At 46.4% G+C, this 22,390-nt stretch overlaps 1 protein-coding gene across 4 annotated transcripts in view; it reads right to left on the minus strand.

Annotated features, from left to right (window-relative positions):
* Positions 1-22,390, minus strand: part of BCL11A (B-cell CLL/lymphoma 11A (zinc finger protein)) — a 101,563-nt gene that overhangs the window by 9,462 nt on the left and 69,711 nt on the right. For 3 of the 4 annotated variants that reach the window (XM_010862948.1, XM_010862949.1, XM_010862947.1), the window contains exons 3-4: positions 6,517-6,618; positions 3-994 (exon numbers count right to left, since the gene is read on the minus strand). In XM_010862948.1, coding sequence (XP_010861250.1) covers positions 3-994; positions 6,517-6,618 — 1,094 coding nt within the window. The remainder of the gene's footprint in view (positions 1-2; positions 995-6,516; positions 6,619-22,390) is intronic. The other variant, XM_010862946.1, reaches the window with a different exon arrangement.

Consider the following 22,390-nt stretch of genomic DNA (forward strand, 5'->3'; position numbering starts at 1 on the left):
TCTTCCTCCTCGTCCTCCTCGTCCTCCTCGTCCCCGTTCTCCGGGATCAGGTTGGGGTCGTTCTCGCTCTTGAACTTGGCCACCACGGACTTGAGCGCGCTGCTGGCGCTGCCCACCAGGTCGCTGGTGCCCGGTTCCGGGGAGCTGGCGGTGGAGAGGCCGTCGTCCGACTTGACCGTCATGGGGGACGACTTGTGCATGTGCGTCTTCATGTGGCGCTTCAGCTTGCTGGCCTGCGTGCACGCGTGGTCGCACAGGTTGCACTTGTAGGGCTTCTCGCCCGTGTGGCTGCGCCGGTGCACCACCAGGTTGCTCTGAAATTTGAACGTCTTGCCGCAGAACTCACACGACTTGGACTTGACCGGGGGCTGGGAGGGAGGAGGGGCGGATTGCAGAGGAGGGAGGGGGGGCGTCGCCAGGAAGGGCGGCTTGCTACCTGGCTGGAATGGTTGCAGTAACCTTTGCATAGGGCTGGGCCGGCCGGGGGACAGCGGTGGGCTAGACGTGTTCCCTGCCAGCTCTCTAAGTCTCCTAGAGAAATCCATGGCGGGAGGCTCCATAGCCATTGGATTCAACCGCAGCACCCTGTCAAAGGCACTCGGGTGATGGGTGGCCAGGGCCATCTCTTCCGCCCCCAGGCGCTCTATGCGGTGGGGGTCCAAGTGATGTCTCGGTGGTGGACTAAACAGGGGGGGAGTGGGTGGAAAGCGCCCTTCTGCCAGGCCGGAAGCCTCTCTGGATACTGATCCTGGTATTCTTAGCAGGTTAAAGGGGTTATTGTCTGCAATATGAATCCCATGGAGAGGTGGCTGGGAAGGACATTCTGCACCTAGTCCTGAAGGGATACCAACCCGCGGGGTCAGGGGACTTCCGTGTTCGCTTTCTAAGTAGATTCTTAATCCATGAGTGTTCTGTGCGTGTTGCAAGAGAAACCATGCACTGGTGAATGGCTGTTTGCAAGTTGTACATGTGTAGCTGCTGGGCTCATCTTTACCTGCAAAATAATACAACACCAACATCAATGTTTAATCACCGAGGAGGGCATCAGCAATTGCTTATTTATGTTCCACCTCCAGCCTTCCCTTCCCCCAGCTGTCAACCCCAAGGCCTAAGCCCTCGCTGATCCTATCCCCTGTGCCTAGAATGAGCTGGTACACCTGGGGATTGGTGCCCAACAAATGTCTGTCAAAGCAGTCTTCCTGCCATTTGACTCAGTGCTAAGCATTTTAAATCCAGTCTTTAAAGCAGAAAAATCTAGACCAATCCAAGCTCAAGGATGAGGATCCCTACATTCTAGGAAGTTCAACAACTATCTTACAAATTTTCCTATCTTCACCAGCTGTGTTTTTTGGGACAAGCCATTTCATCTGTGTCTCTGTTTCCTCCTCCATGAAGTGAGGGACTTGGACAAGGTGACCTAAAGGAAAGTCTCCTGCTTCCTAAAACCCCCTGGGTGGCAGGTAAACTTTCTAAATAGGCGATCATTTCATGGAGATATCAAAAAAGAGGTTAACTCATTACAATTCTGTATGGCCCTAGAAATGCTTTTAATCTTCACCTGAAACACACTAGTTGTTGATATTGTTAAACATGAGAAAGTCCTTGTGAAATAATTACATGGAAGAGAGACTAGTAAAATCTCACATCCCAGCCTGTGTGAGGGGCAGTGAGTCCTAATTCTGGTTCCATAACACCCCGTGGGGATTCCCATGTTTATCTCAAGGGATGCTGCAAAAAAATCTCAAAAGAGAAATTTAATTCAGACTTAACCAATGGGCCGTATCAAATCTTCAGGAGTTGTCCCCCCAAGTCAAACAAATGCAAGTCTAGAGAAGTTAGGAGGAGTGTCTGGTGCCAACTTAAGCAGACACGGCATCCGAATTGAAGAACAGTTAAAGCAGCCAGCACCATGACGGGCAGCAGGCTGAGAAATGCTACACTGGCCTCCTCCTCATTATTTTGAGAGGCTAACAACGTGAACCAAATTATACAACATCCTGCGCCCTCGGCTGAGCCTCAGCTCCAGTTGAGAAAGAAACAGAAAGATACAGTTCAGCTAGTCAACTCTCTGGCCAGTCGCCAAGCCGTCTGGAGAGGGGCCCTGCTTAAGTCACATTATTTCTTTCTCGCTGAAAAGAACCCGAGAGTGGGAAATGCCGCCGTGGCAAAGAAGGGGCCAGCTTGACTTCCCAATCATTCTTTTTTGGAGCTAGCTAAATTAAAAAAAAAAAAAACATATAAATCAAGGGAGTCACTAACAGTTTACCAGCCATCTCAGCGTTTGAAAGGGCACAGAAGGGCACAGATGCTGGTGGCCAGAGGACTAGGATGAGAAACATCAGTAACTCCCCAGGAATTTCAAGAAAAGACACTTAAAACACAAGCAGGAAATATTCTTAGGTCCCCCCTTTTAAGGGTTGGGAAGATCCCCTGGAGGAGGGCACGGTGACCCACTGCAGTATTCATCCCTGGAGAATCCCATGAACAGAGGAGCTTGGCGGCTACAGTCCATAGGGTCACAAAGAGTCGGACAAGACTGAAGAGACTTAGCACACATGCCCTTTTTGAGAGGCATTCCTTAAGGCCACAGATACTATTTGTCAGTAACTTTTGAAAAAGGGAAAAATTCACCACGGAGTTAAAAGAGTGGGAATGAGGAATGAATCAATTATGATTCCTCCATTTAGCCAATCAGAAAGAGAAGCTGGCAGCATCTTCTCAGGAGCCCCAAACACTCGTATTCCAAAACAAGCCAGCCTCACTCAAGCGCTTGTCTGAATAGTGGACTCCTGGCCCTGACCTGGTAATTTACTTTACAATGCATTTATAATCTCACTCAATATATCCCACTCCTGGGTAAATCTCTTTAACAAGATTAGATGATAAGATACCAAAATTAGGTTTCAAACATTTGCCTGCCTAATGTGGAAGGGGAAAAAAAAAAAGGCAGAAATATTTTGAAAGAAAATGCTGACGTTAGTATCACATTATCTGTCTATTTTTGTTTGCCTCCTCGCTTCAAAAAGAAATAAAAAGCATCATTGAGAGTATTTTCATAAATTTTTTGTTGTTGTTGAACAATGACTTGGGTCCTAAATAGGCAGGAAAAAAACTATCTGGTTCCAACTACCGTGACCCTCAGTGGCTTTCTCCTTTGACTCTCTAGGACTCTGTGTTATTATCATACATTTAGCCTGACAATCTGAATTGGGTAAGTAAAAAGGAGATTTGTCAGCTGAAGAAAGTCCTTAACACTTTCATCACTACCAATGCCTTTAAATAGTATTTTACCTTATAATATTCTATTGAAACTCAGGACTGGACCTATAATTAGCAGTGCTGGTTTTGCAGGCACTATGAATAAATTCCAAAATCTATAGCACTCCATTAAGGATCTCATCTAGGTCCTTTTGAAAAGGCTTAAATGAGGAAAGTCCATTTTATTTTGCTGCCCTGAGCTTTCTCAAATTTTGTTTTTCAGAGCCAGTTATGTGATCATGCTACAGTATGTTAACACTGGGCTTTTACCCTCCCCTCTCTCTCATACATCAGGTCAGAGAAAATGGCATTTTCTCTTATAATGAGCACACAACATACAGTTTTCACTACCTCATTTTAGTATTCCCATCAACTAGATATTCTAGATCATGAGGGCAGCTAGTGTAATCGTAATGTCAATGAGAAGGGCTGTTACGATTGAGACTAAAGATTACATGGAAAGAGCTGCTTTGAAACTAGTAATTATTACCAGTCCACTAATAGCGAATGATGCATCACAGTCTCACCATATAATCTGTATTTCACTCGGCTCATGCCAGTGCACCATATTATATTACAGGGCTCACAGACTCTAAATTCCTAAACTGCAGTCATCAATAAATGTGTTACTTGCCATAATTTGTGAAATTACTTTGTTCATAACATCTTTGATGGTTTAGAAAGACCAGAATTGATTTCCTGCGTGGCAAAATTAGGGCTACATTGATTTATTGACGTGTAAAATATAATAATATTCTTCAATTACCCTGATGAAAATCAACTTCTCAATTTGAGAGCCTCATTGGGCATTCAGGGGGATTGTTTTGATTTAGAGCAATAACCGGAGATCTGGCCTCGAGCAGAGGAACTCTGAGGCATCAAAACGGTTAAAATCAGCTATTAGCTCACCTACAGCTTTTACTTTATTTCATTTTATTGTATAGGAAGGAATGACCCCATTTGCAGTTTGTCACCAATGCTCAGGAGTTATAATTTAGAAGAGCAAATTCTGAGGAGCGACTCTGGCTCTACGACTTACTGGCTGATGGCTCTAGGATAACCATTTAATTTCTTCAAGTCTTAGGTTTCCTATCTGTAGTGTTAGTCGCTCAGTCGTGTCTGACTCTTTATAACCATGGACTGTAGCCCGCCAGGCTCCTCTGTCCATGGGATTTCCCAGGCAAGAATACTGGAGTGGGTTGGCATTCCCTTCTCCAGGGAATCTTGCCAACCCAGGGATGGAACCTGTGTCTCCCGCATTACAGGCAGAGTCTTTTACCCTCTGATCACCAGGGAAGCCCTTGTCTGTAAAATGAGTGTAAAAACAGTACCTTAAAGAATTGTGAGGCTCGAGTGACAAATGTATACAAAAGCTCTCTGTAAACTATCATGTCCAACATTAATGTGAGTCTTCTTTATTCCTAGGCTTGACTAGTTACCTAACATGATGACTAACCGCACATTACACACCCACAAGGGCTTTTGTAGACAAGACTGGAATCCAGGATCCGGGCCTTCTCAGGCCAAGGGGAGACCCTGGTTAGAGGAAAGCAAGAGCAGGTGATTTTAAGGCCCTGGACCATGGTCCACACAGCCAGGAGGCCACAGCATAAGTGCTAAATGCTCTGAGAGCCTAGGGCAGAAGGTTAAGGAAGCCAGTGGGGTGCAAATCAGTTCTGCCCAAGGACTTCCTGGATCCCTACGACCCATTTCCACATACCTCATTCTGGTCACTCCTAAACTGGCCCTGCCAGCATGGGCCCCAGCAAACTAGAAGATTCCTAGTTTCCCACCCCCTCAGATCAAACTCCCTGCCCTCAGGAGGATGAAGCTGTAGAGAAGGCGCCTGTTTCCCAGGCAGCAGCCCTTGGGCCCCCACTCCATCCTCCCCTCTATGCCCCATTCTTTTCTCCTCCCTTCCTTCCAAAGGCTCTGTTCACACAGCCAAGGACAGGCCCCAGGCAGGCACCCCCAGCAAAACGAGGAGAGCTCTCCCCACCCAGTCAGCATGTAGGCACTTGACACCTTGAGTCCAACCCCCTGAGCTCTCTGCAATCAGTGACCTAACCCAGTCTTCAGCCCAGCTAGGTTGGGGCGGTGAGGGGGTAAGGAGGTGCTTTTAACCCCTGCACCACCCAGCCCTCAGGACCTCAGGGCTTGTGAAATTTCATACAATAACTCTTTGTTAGCTAGAATTACCTAGGAGTTAATAAAAATAAACAACCAGCTTCCAGTTTGATCTCAGGCTGTAGGCCCTGCCCTGCAGATACCATTCTGACAAGAAGACTGGGTCTAGTTGACCTCCCATCTGAAAACCAGCCACCTTGAAGGCCCCAACTCCTGGCTCTTCATTTTTTTCATTTACTTTCAAAATAAAAACAGTTTCCTTAAATACAAATTAGACATCACATTTCTTTTCTTCTTGAGCCTACTTTTTTGTGTTTGGGGTAGAATCAAGCCCCAGGCCCTCACCCCCTCCCCCTCAGACTTTTTAGCCATGTGTGACTCATACCATGGATTCCAACAGACAGAGGCAAACTGTATTACCTTTTAAAACAACATCTTTCAGAAACATTTTTATAAACATACAAATCTAAATTTCATAAGAAGGTCCCCACTATAAAAGTTGGCTTGAACCAATAACTAGACAGTGATAGTGATGGTGGGGGTGGGGGGTGGTATCTTTGAATTTTAGCAACAATGCTGTGCATTTTTCTCTGAATCTAGGAGAAAAACAAGTAGAAATTATATATGTAATGTACAATGCATATATAAAAATATACCATGTTTAAAAGTACATGCATATATAATATGCATGAGGATACCTCTACAGTAACTCTGAACTGAGTCCTTTCTGGTTCTGGTCTCTGCTAAAGACACATGTCATGGAGTAAATTCAAAGTCCTCTAAATGAGGCCATGAGGGTGAATGCCCAGCAATAAAATGGGCCCTGAACAGACCTATGCAGTCACCAGTCATGGAGCCACACAAGACCCTGGGGAGGAGACCAACAGGGAGGAGCTGCTGTCAGCCTCATGCCCTCAGTAAGGAGAAAAAGAAAGGGGGGAAGGAAAAAAGTCACTGGGGCTGAATGACCTGGGGGAGCCAGGTGCCAAATGAGTAATGGGATACACATATGCAGATGCCAAGGTATTTTGGAAGTAACTCCTTTCAGTACTTAAAACGTAAGGGTAATTTCCAGCAACTCTCATCTCTACACACATGGACATTTGTAGAAGAAAATAATGCTCAACTTACAAATACCCTGCGGGGCATATTCTGCACTCATCCCAGGCGTGGGGATTAGAGCTCCGTGTGCAGAACGAGGGGAGGAGAGGCCCCTCCAGTGCAGAAGTTTATCTGTGAAAGAAACCCAAAAATCAAGCATGAAAGCTATAAACAATGTGCATTGTAAACCACAGGATATCACATTTCAGTTCCATTAAAATAGATTAACATCATTACAACAGCCTTGCAGATAGTGAACAGGCCCAAGGCCTGTATCAAATGAACAGTGGTGACTCCTTTCCCACAGTTCTGTTCTTAATTTGGGGGTTTTTTTTTGACAAAAGGGAAGGGAGTTGATGTTTTAGGTATGGGGTAGGAGGGGGAGTGTTCTTTGGTTCATTTGTTAGTCTGATTATTGTCTTATAATAAGAGATGTGTGAATAGCAAAAGGAAATTGCCAGTATGATCGGCAGGCTGGTAACGTGGCGAGGTTATCTGCAAGGCTGGCTTACGTGCATACATTTACTTTACTTATAGACAAGCTCAAGCAAAAAACAATATGGTAACAGAAAATGAGTGCGTTTGTGACTCTCTCCTTCTGGAACAGAGTTCCACTCTGCCTTCCCTGTCCTACACTTCCCCTGCTGTATTTAGCACCTTCAATGATAGGGAAACCATGGACATCTCAGGACTTGGAATTCTATCCATGGAGTACCCCATATAGACATGTCTTCTTATAGCACAAAGCAACGTAAAGACTAGACTTCGAAGGTTAAGGTAATTTGGCCAAATCCTCACCTTTAGGATAAGGAATCCTGCCACTCAGTGACTAGGAGACAACCAGCACTCCAAAAACAGCAGCACCCAGAAAGAGTGGCCCACCTTCTCTATTCCACTGCACTGGGCTGCATCCTGGTGAGGAAAAATGACTGCTCACACTAATAAACATAAATCTAGCCATAAATCAAGCATTTCTAGCACTGAGATTTTTGTGAAAAAGGAAATATTGGGTTTGCGCAACCTGGGGATTGTATGGTTTATATGGTGAGTTCCTAGCTTTTGCAAGGCCACCTTGAGCTAACCAAGCATGGATAAGTCAATCTTGAGACACAGAAGAGAGGGACGGAGCAGGGACGCTCCGTGCGCTCTAGCGGCTTGGAGTTTGAGATGACTGGGGGAGGCAGCAGAGAAGAAAAACAGACTTTGATGGTGAGTAAACAGAGTATGTTTTCCATTAGCTTAATATTAAGAGCACTTAGAAGAGTTGTTGTTATACTCTAGGATAGCAGGTCTCAAGTGTAAAATATGTCCTGTTCTCCTTCTATAGATCACACTGCCAAGAACAGCCAGGGCGACCAGCACAAGGTTCCCTTTCATAAGGAGCCTGGTGGCTAACAATGGCGTGGCGCTCATGGAAGCTCTTAAGTCTGTTGTTACCGGGCCTGCCCAGGGAGGCTGCCTAGGACCATCTACAGAGGCAAGTCCTCCTCCCTGACCATCCCCAACCCCCCAAAAAAACAAATACCACACAATGAACCAGCAAAAGCTGAAGACTGGACTTGGAAAACAAGCATGCCTTCAACCAACTGCTTACATTCCATGAATTGAGAGGTGAGGGTGAAATTAACTACAGATTTAGTCATAGCGTTTTTCAATGAGAAATCTGAGAATGCATTTTTGCACTTGTTCTTGCCTCAGCTATTGAATAAATTTGTTTGTCACCAAGACTGAAATCCATTTCTTAGGAAACCCACACAACAGGGTACTATGACCCCAACATGAGAGCAACAAGGTACTTAGATGTTCAGATGCGGGTAGTCTCGTTTCATATTCCCCACCCCTGACTCTGGGAAGCAACCCTTTGGTGCCTTGACTAGACCTCCAGCAAGAAACTGGAGAACTGTTAACCTTGTCCAGGCCTAACCAATTGCATGCATCTCTTGTTGGCAAACTCCTCAACTAACCCACTGGCCTAGAGCAAACCAAGCTTCTGGGGGTAGCAGCCTAACCCCGTTTCCCATAGCACTAGGCCACAGGGCAAAGTGAGGCCTCACCAAGGAAAGTGTCTGAGTACCTAGCACCAAGATTTGGTTTTGGTTTCTGAACTGTAAAAAACCTTAGAGATCATCAAGTCCAATGCCTTCATTTTGTAGATGGGGAAACTGCTGCTGCTAAGCTGCTAAGTCACTTCAGTCATGTCCGACTCTGTGTGACCCCACAGACGGCAGCCCACCAGGCTCCCCCGTCCCTGGGATTCTGTAGGCAAGAACACTGGAGTGGGTTGCCATTTTCTTCTCCAATGCATGAAAGTGAAAAGTGAAAGTAAAGTCGCTCAGTCATGTCTTAGCGACCCCATGGACTGCAGCCTACCAGGCTCTTCCATCCATGGGATTTTCCAGGCAAGAGTACTGGAGTGGTGCCACTGCCTTCTCCGTGGGGAAACTGAGGCCTTGAGAAATGAAGTGACTGGCTCATAGCTAGACGGATGGTTAACCACAAAGTGAAGATCAGAATCAGTCTCCTGACTGTCCATCCAGTGCTCTTTTCTGGGATATCCATCTCTCTCCTTCCCTCTTGTGGTTCCCACCATGTTCTGCACTGCCCAAGAAGTACCAGTGAGGAGGGATCTCTTTCTCTTGAACCACTGGGAGGAATAACCGCTCTTGGAGGAGAATCCAGCCCAGAGGTGTTGAGTGGGCCTTTCAAACAGTCTGAATGAACTGACTTGGTTTCAAAATTAGAAAACAACACCTGATCTGCTTCCTGCGCCTCCTGGCTCACCTCCACTGTTGTCATCCTCTACCTCTGCTTCCCCTCTGAGAGTCAGCAGAAGAGAAACAAAACCATTCCTATGAGCCAAACAAGCTCCTGACACTGTCTCTGTGAGTGAGACTCATACTTGCATTTCTCTTCCCCCACGAACCAAAGGCAATGGGCAGCCCCAGCTGATTCTGCAGCCTCTCCCACCAAACATATCTCTAAACACATTCTCCTTGGTAAGCAGAATCAACATCCCCACAGGAACTGGAAATGCTAAACTGTTAATAGCCTCCCTAGGGCTTAACTTTTTGCTATGATGCTTTCAATTATTTCATCACGGTTTAGACAGAGTCGAGTCTCACAATTAATGCTTCTAAGCATCACCTTCAACCAGCAGCTCTGCCCACCCCCCAGGCTGCCCCTGACTGAGGGCCTCTTCTCCTCCCACCCACATTTTCATTCTCCCCAGGGGGAAGTGGGCTCGGCTGGCTGGCAGGGAAGTAGGCAGTTGACCTATGCTCCCTTTATTTCTTTGGTAGTCCTCTCAGGGCAGTGGTTCTCAAAGTGCAGACCCAAGCCCAACATCAGCATCACCTGGGAGCTTGTTTGGAAATGCGAAGTGCCCCCACCCCACCCCAAAAAAAGGAAATGCAAAGTCCCAGGCCCTTCCTTAGACTTACTAAATCAAAAACTGGGTTGATGGGGAGGGGCGGAGTGGAGTACAAAAACCTCTGTCTAGCAAGCACTCCCAGGGATTTGTATGCACAATCCAGTTTCATAAGCACTGTCTTAGGGTAAGAGGAGGCATGGAAGCTGGAAGCTTTGATGTTCTCCTGGCAGAGATCCACTGGCTATGAGGTTGTCTGGAACTCACCTCCTTTAGGACCAGAGCAAGCTTGGGAAATTCCTAAGGATACCTCCATGTGGAGTCCAAGGTTCCACCGTTCCTCATTAACCAGGAACAGCCCCAGACTCAAACAGGGAACGCTCTTTGCATAACTTCCCAACCAGCTTTTGCCAGGCAGATGATGTCCTCACTGCTTCCACAAAAGTGGAAGTGTTTGTGAATGCAGCTGTGCCACGCTGCATGGTGTAATGTAGCCAGTACTGGACTCCTGTTTCCCTTTCTGGACTTGCAAATATGTGGCCCTCTTCTGAATCAATCTTTTCATATGCCTTGTACTCCTCTGGTGAAAAGCACTTTAACCTGTTCTGTTGCATAAAAGTCTCTCCAGACCCAGCATTTCCATTTAGGGCCTCAGAAATGCCTTATGCATTTGTTGTTGTTGTTTACTTACTAAGTCATATCTGACTCATTGGGACTCCATGGAATGGAGCCTGCTGGGCTCCTCTCTCCGTGGGATTTCCCAGGCAAGAATACTGGAGTGGGTTGATGTTTCCTTCCCCAGGGACCTTATGCATTATTAGGTTACAATGGTTCCTTATGGCTGAATAATAAATAATGAATTTTATTTTTCTCAAGTCTCATTAAAAATCTTTACTGAATTGGGAATGGTTTTGACTGAATGTTGTGCACAGGTCACTTTACATTTCTATGTGCATCAGGACCAACTTTTGACAGAGAGCGCTATAAGCCAGGTGGGACGTCCCTGGAATTGAAGATCATTAAATCAAGTTCTAGGTTTCCTCAAGAACATCTCAAAGACTCCTTAACTATTGACCTGCTATTTGCTTCCAAAACAAATCCCTGGGTATGTCATATAGCCACATCATTGTCTACCAATCAACAAGTAATCCTGCTGATGTACAAATGGGCGGAAACAGCCGAGCACAAGGCAACATTTTCAAAGCACTGCATGACTGCTCCAGGTGCCGACTTTTATCAAGATTTGAAAACCCAGGCCTCTCTAGAGAAGTACATACATGTATGGATGTTTGCTGTTCGCTAAAGTGTATATGTGCATCTATGTATTTCTTTTCTTAAACACACATTTCTAGATAATTTCCCTGTTTTCCTAACAAGATGAAGCACGGGAGTAGAGCTCTCCCCAAGAGGAAGTGTCACCCTGTGAAATGTGACCTCCCACTCACCTTGGGTCTCCTTGAAAAGAATGGATGACAGTCCACTATAATGGGGAAGAATCTCTCTATTGGTGACAGGCCAAAATAAAGGACCCTGGTTCCAAATAGGAAAAGGAGTTCATCAAGGCTGTATATTGTCACCCTGTTTATTTAACTTATATGCAGAGTACATCATGAGAAACGCTGGACTGGAAGAAACACAAGCTGGAATCAAGATTGCCAGGAGAAATACCAATAACCTCAGATATGCAGATGACACCACCCTTATGGCAGAAAGTGAAGAGGAACTCAAAAGCCTCTTGATGAAAGTGAAAGTGGAGAGTGAAAAAGTTGGCTTAAAGCTCAACATTCAGAAAATGAAGATCATGGCATCCGGTCCCATCACTTCATGGGAAATAGATGGGGAAACAGTGGAAACGGTGTTAGACTTTATTTTTCTGGGCTCCAAAATCACTACAGATGGTGACTGCAGCCATGAAATTAAAAGACGCTTACTCCTTGGAAGGAAAGTTATGACCAACCTAGATAGCATATTCAAAAGCAGAGACATTACCTTGCCAACAAAGGTTCATCTAGTCAAGGTTATGGTTTTTCCTATCGTCATATATGGATGTGAGAGTTGGACTGTGAAGAAGGTTGAGCACCAAAGAATTGATGCTTTTGAACTATGGTGTTGGAGAAGACTCTTGAGAGTCCCTTGGACTGCAAGGAGATCCGACCAGTCCATTCTAAAGGAGATCAGCCCTGGGGTTTCTTCGGAAGGAATGATGCTAAAGCTGAAACTCCAGTTCTTTGGCCACCTCATGCGAAGAGTTGACTCATTGGAAAAGACTCTGATTCTGGGAGGGATTGGGGGCAGGAGGAGAAGGGGACGACAGAGGATGAGATGGCTGGATGGCACCACTGACTCAATGGACGTGAATCTGAGTGAACTCCGAGAGTTGGTGATGGACAGGGAAGCCTGGCGTGCTGCGATTCATGGGGTCGCAAAGAGTCGGACACGACTGAGTGACTGATCTGATTTGATCTGATCTGAACTGTCCCTTCCAGCTCCAGCATTCTCAAGTCTCTTCTCTACACCCTGCCAATAGCCAAATTACAGAGTACACTTAAAATGCGTCCTGAAAGTTTGTAAAGTTCCATGAATGAATTCATTCTAGTTGTAGTAATATTACTGCATCTAAATCACAAAAATAACGACAGTGCAGCTAGTCTAGGATAGAGGCTTCTTTATCTAACTGAAAGCAAATCCACTGAATGTCCTTCTATCTCCTGACCCTCTGTTTAGGACAGATGCCAGCCTTCATCTCTCAGATCCTGTGACTTACTAGAGTATGTATATTATAGTTTGACTAATACAATATTATAGAGCCAACATTAGCAATACCTGTGTCTTGAGTTGTGTCAGTCTGACTGAAAATGTGCCAGCTTTATCACTGCTCACAGACTTCTTAATTAACCTTCTGATATTGTCAAAATTGCATTCCCTTTTGTTCTAGAAACGAGCATTTATGTGAGCACGTCTCCCATCACTATGCTTTTTCACTAGCTAAGATTTTACCAACTTGTGATGTTCTGTACAATCAAAAGCAAACAAGAATTCTACAGACATCACTTGATAGAATTTCTTTGCTGAAACTTGTTCATGGTCCTTGTATTCCTAGATACTTCACCAGTGACTTTAATCTCATCAATCACTCACTTAAAAACTCTGCCCCCCCTCCTTTTTTAAACCAATTCTATCATCTCAGAGCCTTGATTATCTAAACAACATGTTACTAATTTCACCTGTTAAAAGAGTTCTCACCCTAGGCATCCACTCTATCAGTGGGGAGAAGAGATGACATCTTTCATTCCCCTTTATCTATAAAAATGAAAAAATGCAAGCCACCAATCTGTCAGGCCTAAACAGAATTTTCTGCAATCTGTGCCTTTAACATAAGCAAAGCATATAATTCAAAAAAAAAAAAAAAGGGAGCCTGCTTTTCAGAAGAATAAGTAAGCCAAAGACATTATTGTGTTGTTCCATCTTTGTGTTGAAATGCAGATTTCCCACTAAAAGGCAAATCCTTCATTTCAAAAGGTTGAATAGGATGGTACTTAAAAAAAGAATTCCAGCTGGTTAAATTTAGGGTGTTGAAAAAAGTTCATTCCAATAATATTCTTTGGCTCTAGGCCCAAAGTATTTTCACTTGATCGTGAATTAGATAAATTTTTATTACATTTTAAGCTCTTCCCTTAGAATGGTGGAACTTGAGGAGACTGGAAGGGCAGCTGCATAAAAAGACAAATCATCTTATACGACAGTTTTTTTTTTTTCCCTTGGTTTAACTGTGTACCTCACTATGCAAAATTTGTGTACCCAGTATAAATTCCATTCATTCATTCTTTGACACATTCATTCAACAACTATTTACTGAGTGCCTATAATGCCCAAAGCAATGGGCTACCTCTGTGGGCAAAACAAAGAAAACTCAGACACAGACTTCCCTACAGGAAACTCCATCTAGTAGAGAAGACAGACCTGGAAAGGAATCGCTATGCTCCAAAGTAGAAAGTGTGTCACAAGACAAGTACAGATAAACTGCAATGGAATTCAAAGGAATTTTGGAAGATAGGACAGTGGCTCTGAGGAAGAGGTAATTTAGGGACTAGACCTGGAGAGTCAAGAGGAAGGCCTTTCTAGGTAAAAGAAAAGGCAAGTGTGGATGCCCAGAGAGAAGCAAAGCTCCAGGTATACTCAGAGCAAACGGGCTCAACAGGTAGTATATTTAAATCAAAACATCATGGACAAATCCACTCAGTTGACAAGAGAGGATATAGTCATCTAAATAAATAAACCCTCAGGACTTTTGTGAAGGATTCAGCTTTCACAGCTTCTTATTTTCGAACATCACATTTTCTTACAATAATGGTTGCAGCCATGTGGATGCTGGTGAAATTATGAAAGTTCATCTGTCCTGTTTTGTTCCTGCCCCGTCCCCCCCCCACCTTGACTGTTTTTCCCCCTGATGAATGGTGGGTGGTCTGCCAAGGCAGAATTCACTGTGTTTTATTCCTCTGAGTCAGCCAAACAAGTGCTGATAGCCATGTTCTTCCTCGCAATACCACCTCCCCGGCTTAAATAATCTATTTCAGATGTATCATTGCTAGTTTCAGATGGCCTTGTACTTGCTGACACATTTTCAACAAACGACTGTGCAAGAAATGTGGAGATTTTCCTATACTGCTGTGTCTCTTCAATCATCAGCTTGACCTTCCCTCCAAATTTCCCTGCTTTCTTCTCTTCAAAGCCCTGGGGAGGGCGGGGGTAACCCTACTCCGGCTCTGAGTCCTTATATGGAGGAATCTGTTTGTGTGTGGTGGGGTGTGAGGGAGAGTGTGTGTGAGTGTGTGTGTGTGTGAGCGTGCGCTTGCATGCATGTGTGTGTGTGCACTTGCCTCTACCCAAGATTATTTTTCAGGTTATTTAGTGGAATTGGGAAACAAGTTTTAAAGGGGCCTTGCCCAATGGGTTCCTTCCTTCATGGGTCCCCTGAATCTCTTTCCAGATTCCCTTCTTCCTGTAGGATGTTAGGGGCTCATTCCTCTATAGAAAGTGAAGTTGCTCAGTCGTGTCTGACTCTTTGCGACCCCATGGACTGTAGCCTACCAGGCTTCTCTCTCCATGGGCTTCTCCAGGCAAGAGTACTGGAGTGGGTTGCCATTTCCTTCTCCAGGGGATCTTCCCAACGCAGGGATCGAACCCTGGTTTCCTGCATTCCAGGCAGACGCTTTAACCTCTGAGCCACCAGGGAAGCCCCATTCCTCTATAGAGACTGCTAAAACAAAATCAGGAATTTAAGTTCTTCAATCCCAACTCTGCCATTCACCAGCTATGTGACTTTGAGTAAAGCACTTCCCCTTACTGGCCCTAAGTTTTCTCATCTTTAGAAAAAGAAGACTGGAGTAGATGAATGAGTTCTTTCTCCCAAGCGAGTCTTGAGTCTCCTTGGGACCAGATCAAGGGCACAAGTAAGACACCTACTACGGCCCATCCTAGAAGGTGGCCAGGATGGAACTATACCCTGTTACGACCTGGCAGGATGAGGCCAGTGTGGGCTGGTCCCCAGGCTAATTCTTAAGACTCAGAATGTAGGCCTGGTGCTGGTTTCCAATCTCCTGGGGCACAGTCTCGCAAAGCTTACCTGTCTTGAGTTTCAACAGGAAACCTAGGTGAGTCCTGAGCCAAAGAGACTGAAGGTCAGAGAGAACCAGGAAGGAATTTCCCACAAACTCAGGCTAAATGTCAAGGGGAAAGGTCTCTGCTGTCCGTGCCAGAAGGCCAGTGGCAAAGATTGGCCTCATGCCAGAGCCTGGCACCCCCTGTACATGAGGGCACACACAGGACTCTGAGAGAAGCCAGAGTGCTCTCCCAGCCACCCCAACCAGAGAAGCCAGGCCCCAGCGCCCTGTGGTCCCTGCCTCGGCCAACTTGCAGTGTTCCTGGAAAGCCGAGTGTAAACTGAATTTCTGTAAACTGAATCACATTTGCTAACGGACATAATTTCAGGGATGTTTCATCACCCTTCCAAGCTCATCGAAAATTGGCAGGGCTTCTAACACTTTTACCTTTTAAGTGCTTCTTCCTCCACCCCCTCCCCAACCTCTCTGTCAAGTAGTTAATGATCTGTAAACAAACACTTTAAATTCAGTGGGGGAGCTCACTATTTAAAGGAACCCTGTGGCGAAACCTTTTGAAAAGTTAACAATCTTTCTGTAATGTGAAAAATCACCCTCTAATTTATCGGTTTCCATTGATGAGATTTGGTGTGTATTGGACTTTCTTAAAGTGGGACTCAGCCGCAGTACCTTTGTGGTTAGAAGAAGGGGTGATTAATGAAGAAACTGAAGTCCCAGACATGTTTCTTTTGCCCTAATTGTCCAGCCTCACGCACATGTATTCACAGACCCCACTCACCCCACAGAGAAAAGAAGAAAAGGCCGGAAAATCATAGCCCCAGCACCTGGAAAGCTACACCTGCATCTCTCCAGGATTTGATGCCTGGAGGAACATGCATTTTCACATGACGTGCTGTGCTAAGTTACTTCAGTCGTGTCCGACTCTTTGCAACCCTATGGACTGTAGCCTGCCAGGCTCCTCTGTCCATGGGATTCTCCAGGCAAAAATACTGGAGTGGGTTGCCATGCCCTCCTCCAGGGGATCTTCCCAACCCAGGGGTTGAACCAGAGTCTCTAACGTCTCCTGCATTGGCAGGCGGGTTCTTTACCACTAGCGCCACCTGGGAAGCCCTTGAGGGAAGGAAGGCATTCGGGCTGTAAACGTGGATCCAATGAGACTGACCATTTCCTCAGCAAACGTTTAATTCTGATAACACCAGCCAGGGCAGAGAAGGACTTCTCTATCAAAGCAAGCAGAACACGCAACTCCCAAATTCCTCTGAAGGGGCCACCCTGAGCCTTTTTTATCTATGTCAACTCGCAACAAACAGAATTTATGCCTCCACATAACCATTTTATCAATCTCAAGAAAATGCCAGAATAAGCTAAAGAAAACCAAGCTTGGCACTTATAGGAATGCCCCTGATATTTTCAGGTGTTCTCAGGCCTTGTGGAGGAGGATGTTGGTGAGATGTGGGCAGCGATGCTGCTGGAGGAAAGAAGCATGGTAGATGGATATGAGCAGGCCCAGAGAGCTGGGAGATTTTCTGGTTTCATCTTCCAGGACTGGTGTGTGCAACCTTCAAAGAAAAAGGGCACAGAAGCACAGGTGGCCCCAGGAAGGCCTGGTCAAGCCTCCAAGCCTTGTCCTTCTTAATAAAGTATGTCATGGGACTTCCGTGGTAGTCCAGGGGTTCAGACTCCATGCGTCCACAGAGGTGTGGGTTTGATCCCTTGTTGGAGAAGTTCTGCCTGTCGTAAGGTGTGGCTAAAATAAAAAAGGAAGTATGTTGCGGCCTCTGTGCAGGGCTTTATCTTTTCCTCAAAGCCTTCTTCCTCACATTCTGACCCCACAGGATTCCTGTGGGGTGAGGGAAGGTGTTAGCTTCACCTCCCTGGGTGATGGAAGATCTCTCAGGCATCCTGCTTCAGGTAGTGAGGGCAGGGCTGGAACTCAAAGTCCTGCACTCCGACCTGGGGACCAAGCTGTGCTCCCCGTTCACCATTCACCTCAGAGCCCTCCAGGCCGTCTGAGTGTCTTGGTGCTCGTCTTGAAGACATTTGCAGGCAGTGTGTTGCCTTCCTGGGACGGTAAAATGGGGTGTGAGCATCCAGGGAAGTGGGGGAAAGGCACACTCTAAGGGCCTAATGCTCTGTGACAACCTTGGCCAAGAGATCCTTAGCACCGGAATTAGCCATTCTCCAGAATTAAAACTTATTATGTCCGATGGTTAATACAGAACTGCTTGGAAATTATGAGAACTAATTTAAGGCTTCAAAGCTCTACAAACTTAAAAAAAAAAAAAAAATGGTCTAGCAGGTCAGGCTCTGACATTTCTTCAGGAACAAAACTAGGCTGCCCTCTCGCCTGAGGTGAGATTGACTCAAGGAGGGTTCTGGGGCTTCGAGGCCAGGCCTCGTCCCACGGCAGCAAGTCCTTGTTTCAGAAACAGGCCTCTGCCCGCCCACAGGCTCCTCCGACTTCTGCTCCCATGGGCTCAGTCGCTCAGCACCTTCCTCCTCCAAGCCCTGGCCTCAGTCCTAACCTCTCTGACAGCCCCACAGAACAAAGGAGAGGCAGACACAGCCTATCGACTGGAGGCCTGTTTTCTTGGCCTCAGAGTTCATTTTCCTGGCTTTTTACCCAATTTCAAATCCTGCATTTATCCCACTGACCAACCTGGAAAGAATTTCTTGAATAAAAAAAGATGCCCACGTGTATGATTTGCAGTCACTCGGGAGGTACCACCGGCTGTTCTCGGGCTTGCTAATTCTGATGATTCAATGAGGGAACACACAAAGCTATCAGACTCCTCCAAGCTCCCCAAGCCAAGAACACACCATCCTCTCCACCCACTGGACAGGTCCGCTTGAGAACTCAGCTTGTGACACCTGGCCTCTCCGGGCACTGGAGCCACAACCTCCTTTCCTGTTTCTACAGACATCAAGGGGGTCCCACATGAGAAGGGAGTCCGCAGGATCATTTCTTGTTTTGAATCTAAGACTGCCTGGCAAATGAGGCCCCAGTTACACTCCTTTCTATGCAGCGCCAGACGTGAGACCGACCCGGAGCCACCCACGTCAAGGTCTCCCAGGTCCACTAGGAATGGAGTCGCTTCCCACTCCCTAACAAGCCCCTCAGGCTAAAAGCCCCCTCTGTCACCGGCCCACAGATCTCCGCCACCATCACACTCCAGCCCTGTCAGGCGGCGGAGTGTGGACAGCAGGGCTGATGGGGTTTCAAAGAGGCCGACCAGGCAAGAACCATCCTGTACTCCTGCCCCGGCTCTAACGCAATAAAATGTCTTTTATCAGTGTAATTCAAGGCAAAGAGTCAAGGGTCTGTCACCATTTTAAAGAGGCTTATTACATGGCCACAAAAATTTGCCTCGGGCTCAAACCTGGCATGTAAGGTATCAGCGTGGGACAGGTTCTTTTGATTTGATTTTATTTTCTTACAAAATCTGAAAATGAAACGCTTCTGTCCCTCCCTTCCACCAACCGTTTTTTGATTTATGGGGGAGGAGGAAAGAAATCTGAAGTTGACAGGTTGAGACAACTCCACTCAGCTTTCTCACTCAAAAGCTGCTTTTGTTAAACCATACTTTGCATTTATGGCCTGCGGCTCTTGGCTGACACGGCTGCTCCTCCAGTGTGGAGCGAGCTGCGGACTTCCCCAGGAGGAGGCCCCACTGAGATTACACCCCCATCCCGCACCCGACCCCGCACCTAGGGCCGGGGCACTGCAGCTCAGGGGGCGGGGGGCACCAAGGCCCCTGGTCAGACAAAGGCAGGGCCGGCAAACGACCTCCCACCTTACACTATGGGTCCAGGGCTTCATCTGATCCTCATGTGTCCACCACTTCTGGTCCCAACTAAAGTCCAGCCTTCTGAGACCCAATCGCGCACTGTCCACCTCTCCTCACCCAGCACCATCCCTTCAATCAATACTCTTAAATCACATGCTGTTCAGGGTACTTTTCTTCCTGAAGGGTGATTCTAAATGACCTGGGCTGAAAGGAGCTGCCAAGGACCCAGCAGTGAGCAGGGGGACCTTGCCTTCCTGGAGTCGCTGAGGTCTCTCCCGTAAATGATTCACTAACCCCGGAGCCTCCAGGTCAGCCTTGACCCAGGAGATGATTACAACCAGTTGAAAGTGGCTGCTGGCCCATCAGTTCACTGTATGATGTTGACAACCTGTGACTGTATATTTACTCAATGGTCATTATAGACAATCAAGTTAATAATTCACTTTCCAAATGCTGCGTAATTATACAGTTAGAAGAGTTACAATAGACGTCAAATTTCCTTAAGCCTTCTGATGAATTGGTCCCAATTACCTAGTCTGGCTGCCTTTCCTCTCCTTCATCATCTCATTTTTTTTTTTTTTTTTTTTCAGTAATCTCCTACACTTTCCTCTATTCTCATCCCCTACCTACAGCCCCATCTTTCTGCCCTGAGAAAGGGAACAGTGCAAAGTCCTTCAGTTCAAGGAATCCTCTTTAGATCACATGGTTTTGCTCCACTAAAAGGGTAAATAAGGCTAGCTCTGGAAGGTGCGTGGAAGGCTGTGTGGATGACCTCATCTGCCTCCCCGCCTCATATGCAGGAGGCTGCCTGCAGCAGCCCACGCCTCATCCCCCGACTGTCCTCGATCCTGGCACCACCCTGTGGAGGGCAGGGAAGAGGGTGCAAAGCCCTGGAGTGCTCAGCGGGGCCAGGGCTTCCCAGCCAAATGACTGGCATGTCCCTGCCCAGCCCGAGCCCCAGGCCCAAGCCCAGCCCCTGCCTATGGGATGTGCCGGAGAACAAGAGAGAAACACGTACACCCTGAGAACAAAAATGAGGCAGGGATCCCAGGAAAAGCAAAACCATTCAGACCCCCAGGCCCCCTCTACATCTCCTAAGAGCTAAACTCGACCCTTGGCACCCTTGCTTTTTGGTCTTCACATATCCACCTCACCCACCCACCACAAGCATATAACCTGCTTTCCAGGCTCAAAGCAAGTTCTACCTCCCCTGGTAGGGCAGCGTGGTCAGCTGATCCCAATCACCCCAAGCTGCAAGGCCTGGCAGGGAAACCCAGGCAAGATGAAGATGACAGGAGGTGATGGCAGCAGAGACAATATCTTTTCTCCATTTCAATGAAATGTGATGTTTTTTAAGTCATTTTTCTAGATTCTCCACTCCCTACCTCTTTCTCTCTCCCACATGCTCCAGCACACACAACCCAGGGCTCCTGTGTTCTGAAAGGTCTCTCCCCATCCCCACTCCCACCTCACAGACGAGATGAATTTTCTAGCAGATTCCTCACCCCAAAATTTTATAATATGGTGGGAAAAGCCTTTTGACCACCATGGGGTTCTGGAATCATAAGAGCTCGGCATGCTCTCTGGGACATGAACTAGGAAAAGTCCTGCAAAAATTCTCAAATTCATGAAACCCACCGAGATACAGAAAACATCTCCGGAACCTACACTTGGTTTTAATAATGGGGATGGACTAACATTTCCTGGCTGACGGCGTGGAAAACACTCTCGGATCTAGAATCTCATTCTTCAGGGGCACTCTTGATGCCCAGAGAGGGGGCAGGCCTGGTGAAGGGGTGATTTCTACACATTTAGAACATTTGTGATCGTTCTATGTAGACAGTTTGGTGGGAGTATTTTTGTTGTTTGTTCAGGTTGTGGTTTCTTTGCCTCCATTTAAAAAAAAGAATTGGAGCTGTATGTGTTTCCTGTTGGTGGTGTGGACAGAAGGCGGGTGTGTGGTGGAGGAGGTGTGTGGGGAGATGGCGATGGATGGAGCAGGGCCGAGAATATCCGGAATTGGAGAAAAGTGAGAAATGGAGCTTTTTCTTGGCTTCCAAACAGTTGTAATTTCTACTGCCACCGCTTAGATCCTGGGCACCAGGCAGAGAGAGAGTGGGAAAAGGGACATGTGACAACTTTGCCACAAATCAGGATTTGGCATTTAAATCCACAGGAAGCAAGAAGAATAGAGGGACTTCTTATTTATAGATTTGCAGATGAATTGAATGAGATAACCCAAAATGCACTTCTTGTGTATCTGAAGGAGCAATTCCATTTTCAGACTTGGAAAGTTTCCCATAATTGAGTATCACCCGACCCCAGCAGCACGCTGCATCCCAAGGTTAAGATCGGCTTCCTGAAAACCGGGCAGAAGGCTGCTGCCGTCGGTGGTAGCTCAAGAATTCCACTTTGAAGGACAGGTTGGTACCACACTACATTTAACTGGATTCAGTTCATCTGATTATACAGTGCCTTGCTTTCTGGAATATGTAATCATCTCTTTCTGATGACATTTTAAATATCCAACTAGACAAATAATTGCAACAATAATTGATAGCAGAGTCAAGCTGGAAGATCACTGATTGGCAGAGTCCCCACCGGAACAAATCTTCTTTCTTTCAAACATTACAGGAACGATGCTTAAATCTAACTTTTGCTGATAAATGCTCAAAATCTGATTTACTGATCAACGCACGACAAGAAAACCTGCACTTCAGCCTGTGATTATTCTGTGAGGCACTGGAAAATAATCAGGCAGTGTGATTTATATTATTTTATTTCCAATGAATAACTGCAAGGATAGTGTGGGGAGTTTGGGGAGAATCAACAGGAATAAGAGAAGTGCGTCTCTTAATACTGTGCTTCCTGAACCTTGTTGGCCAACCCTCAAGGTTTACAGCCCTTTCCCCCTCTGATGTGTATCCCATGTGGAGAAACGGTTTTGACAGGGGGAACACCCAGAAAGGAAGGTCCACAAATGATCGGCTCCACTCGGGCCTTTGAAAGCTGGTTAAAATCGCCTCAAACCAGGACTTAAATTCCACTGCCCTGAGCACTGAGCTCTGGACAGGGTCAGGAGGTCTGGGCTCAGACAGACCCCAAGGGATCTCAGGCAAGTCCCTGGGGAC

The sequence above is a fragment of the Bison bison genome, unplaced genomic scaffold (assembly GCF_000754665.1).
Source record: "Bison bison bison isolate TAMUID 2011002044 unplaced genomic scaffold, Bison_UMD1.0 scf7180017864486, whole genome shotgun sequence".
NCBI lineage: Eukaryota > Metazoa > Chordata > Mammalia > Artiodactyla > Bovidae > Bison > Bison bison.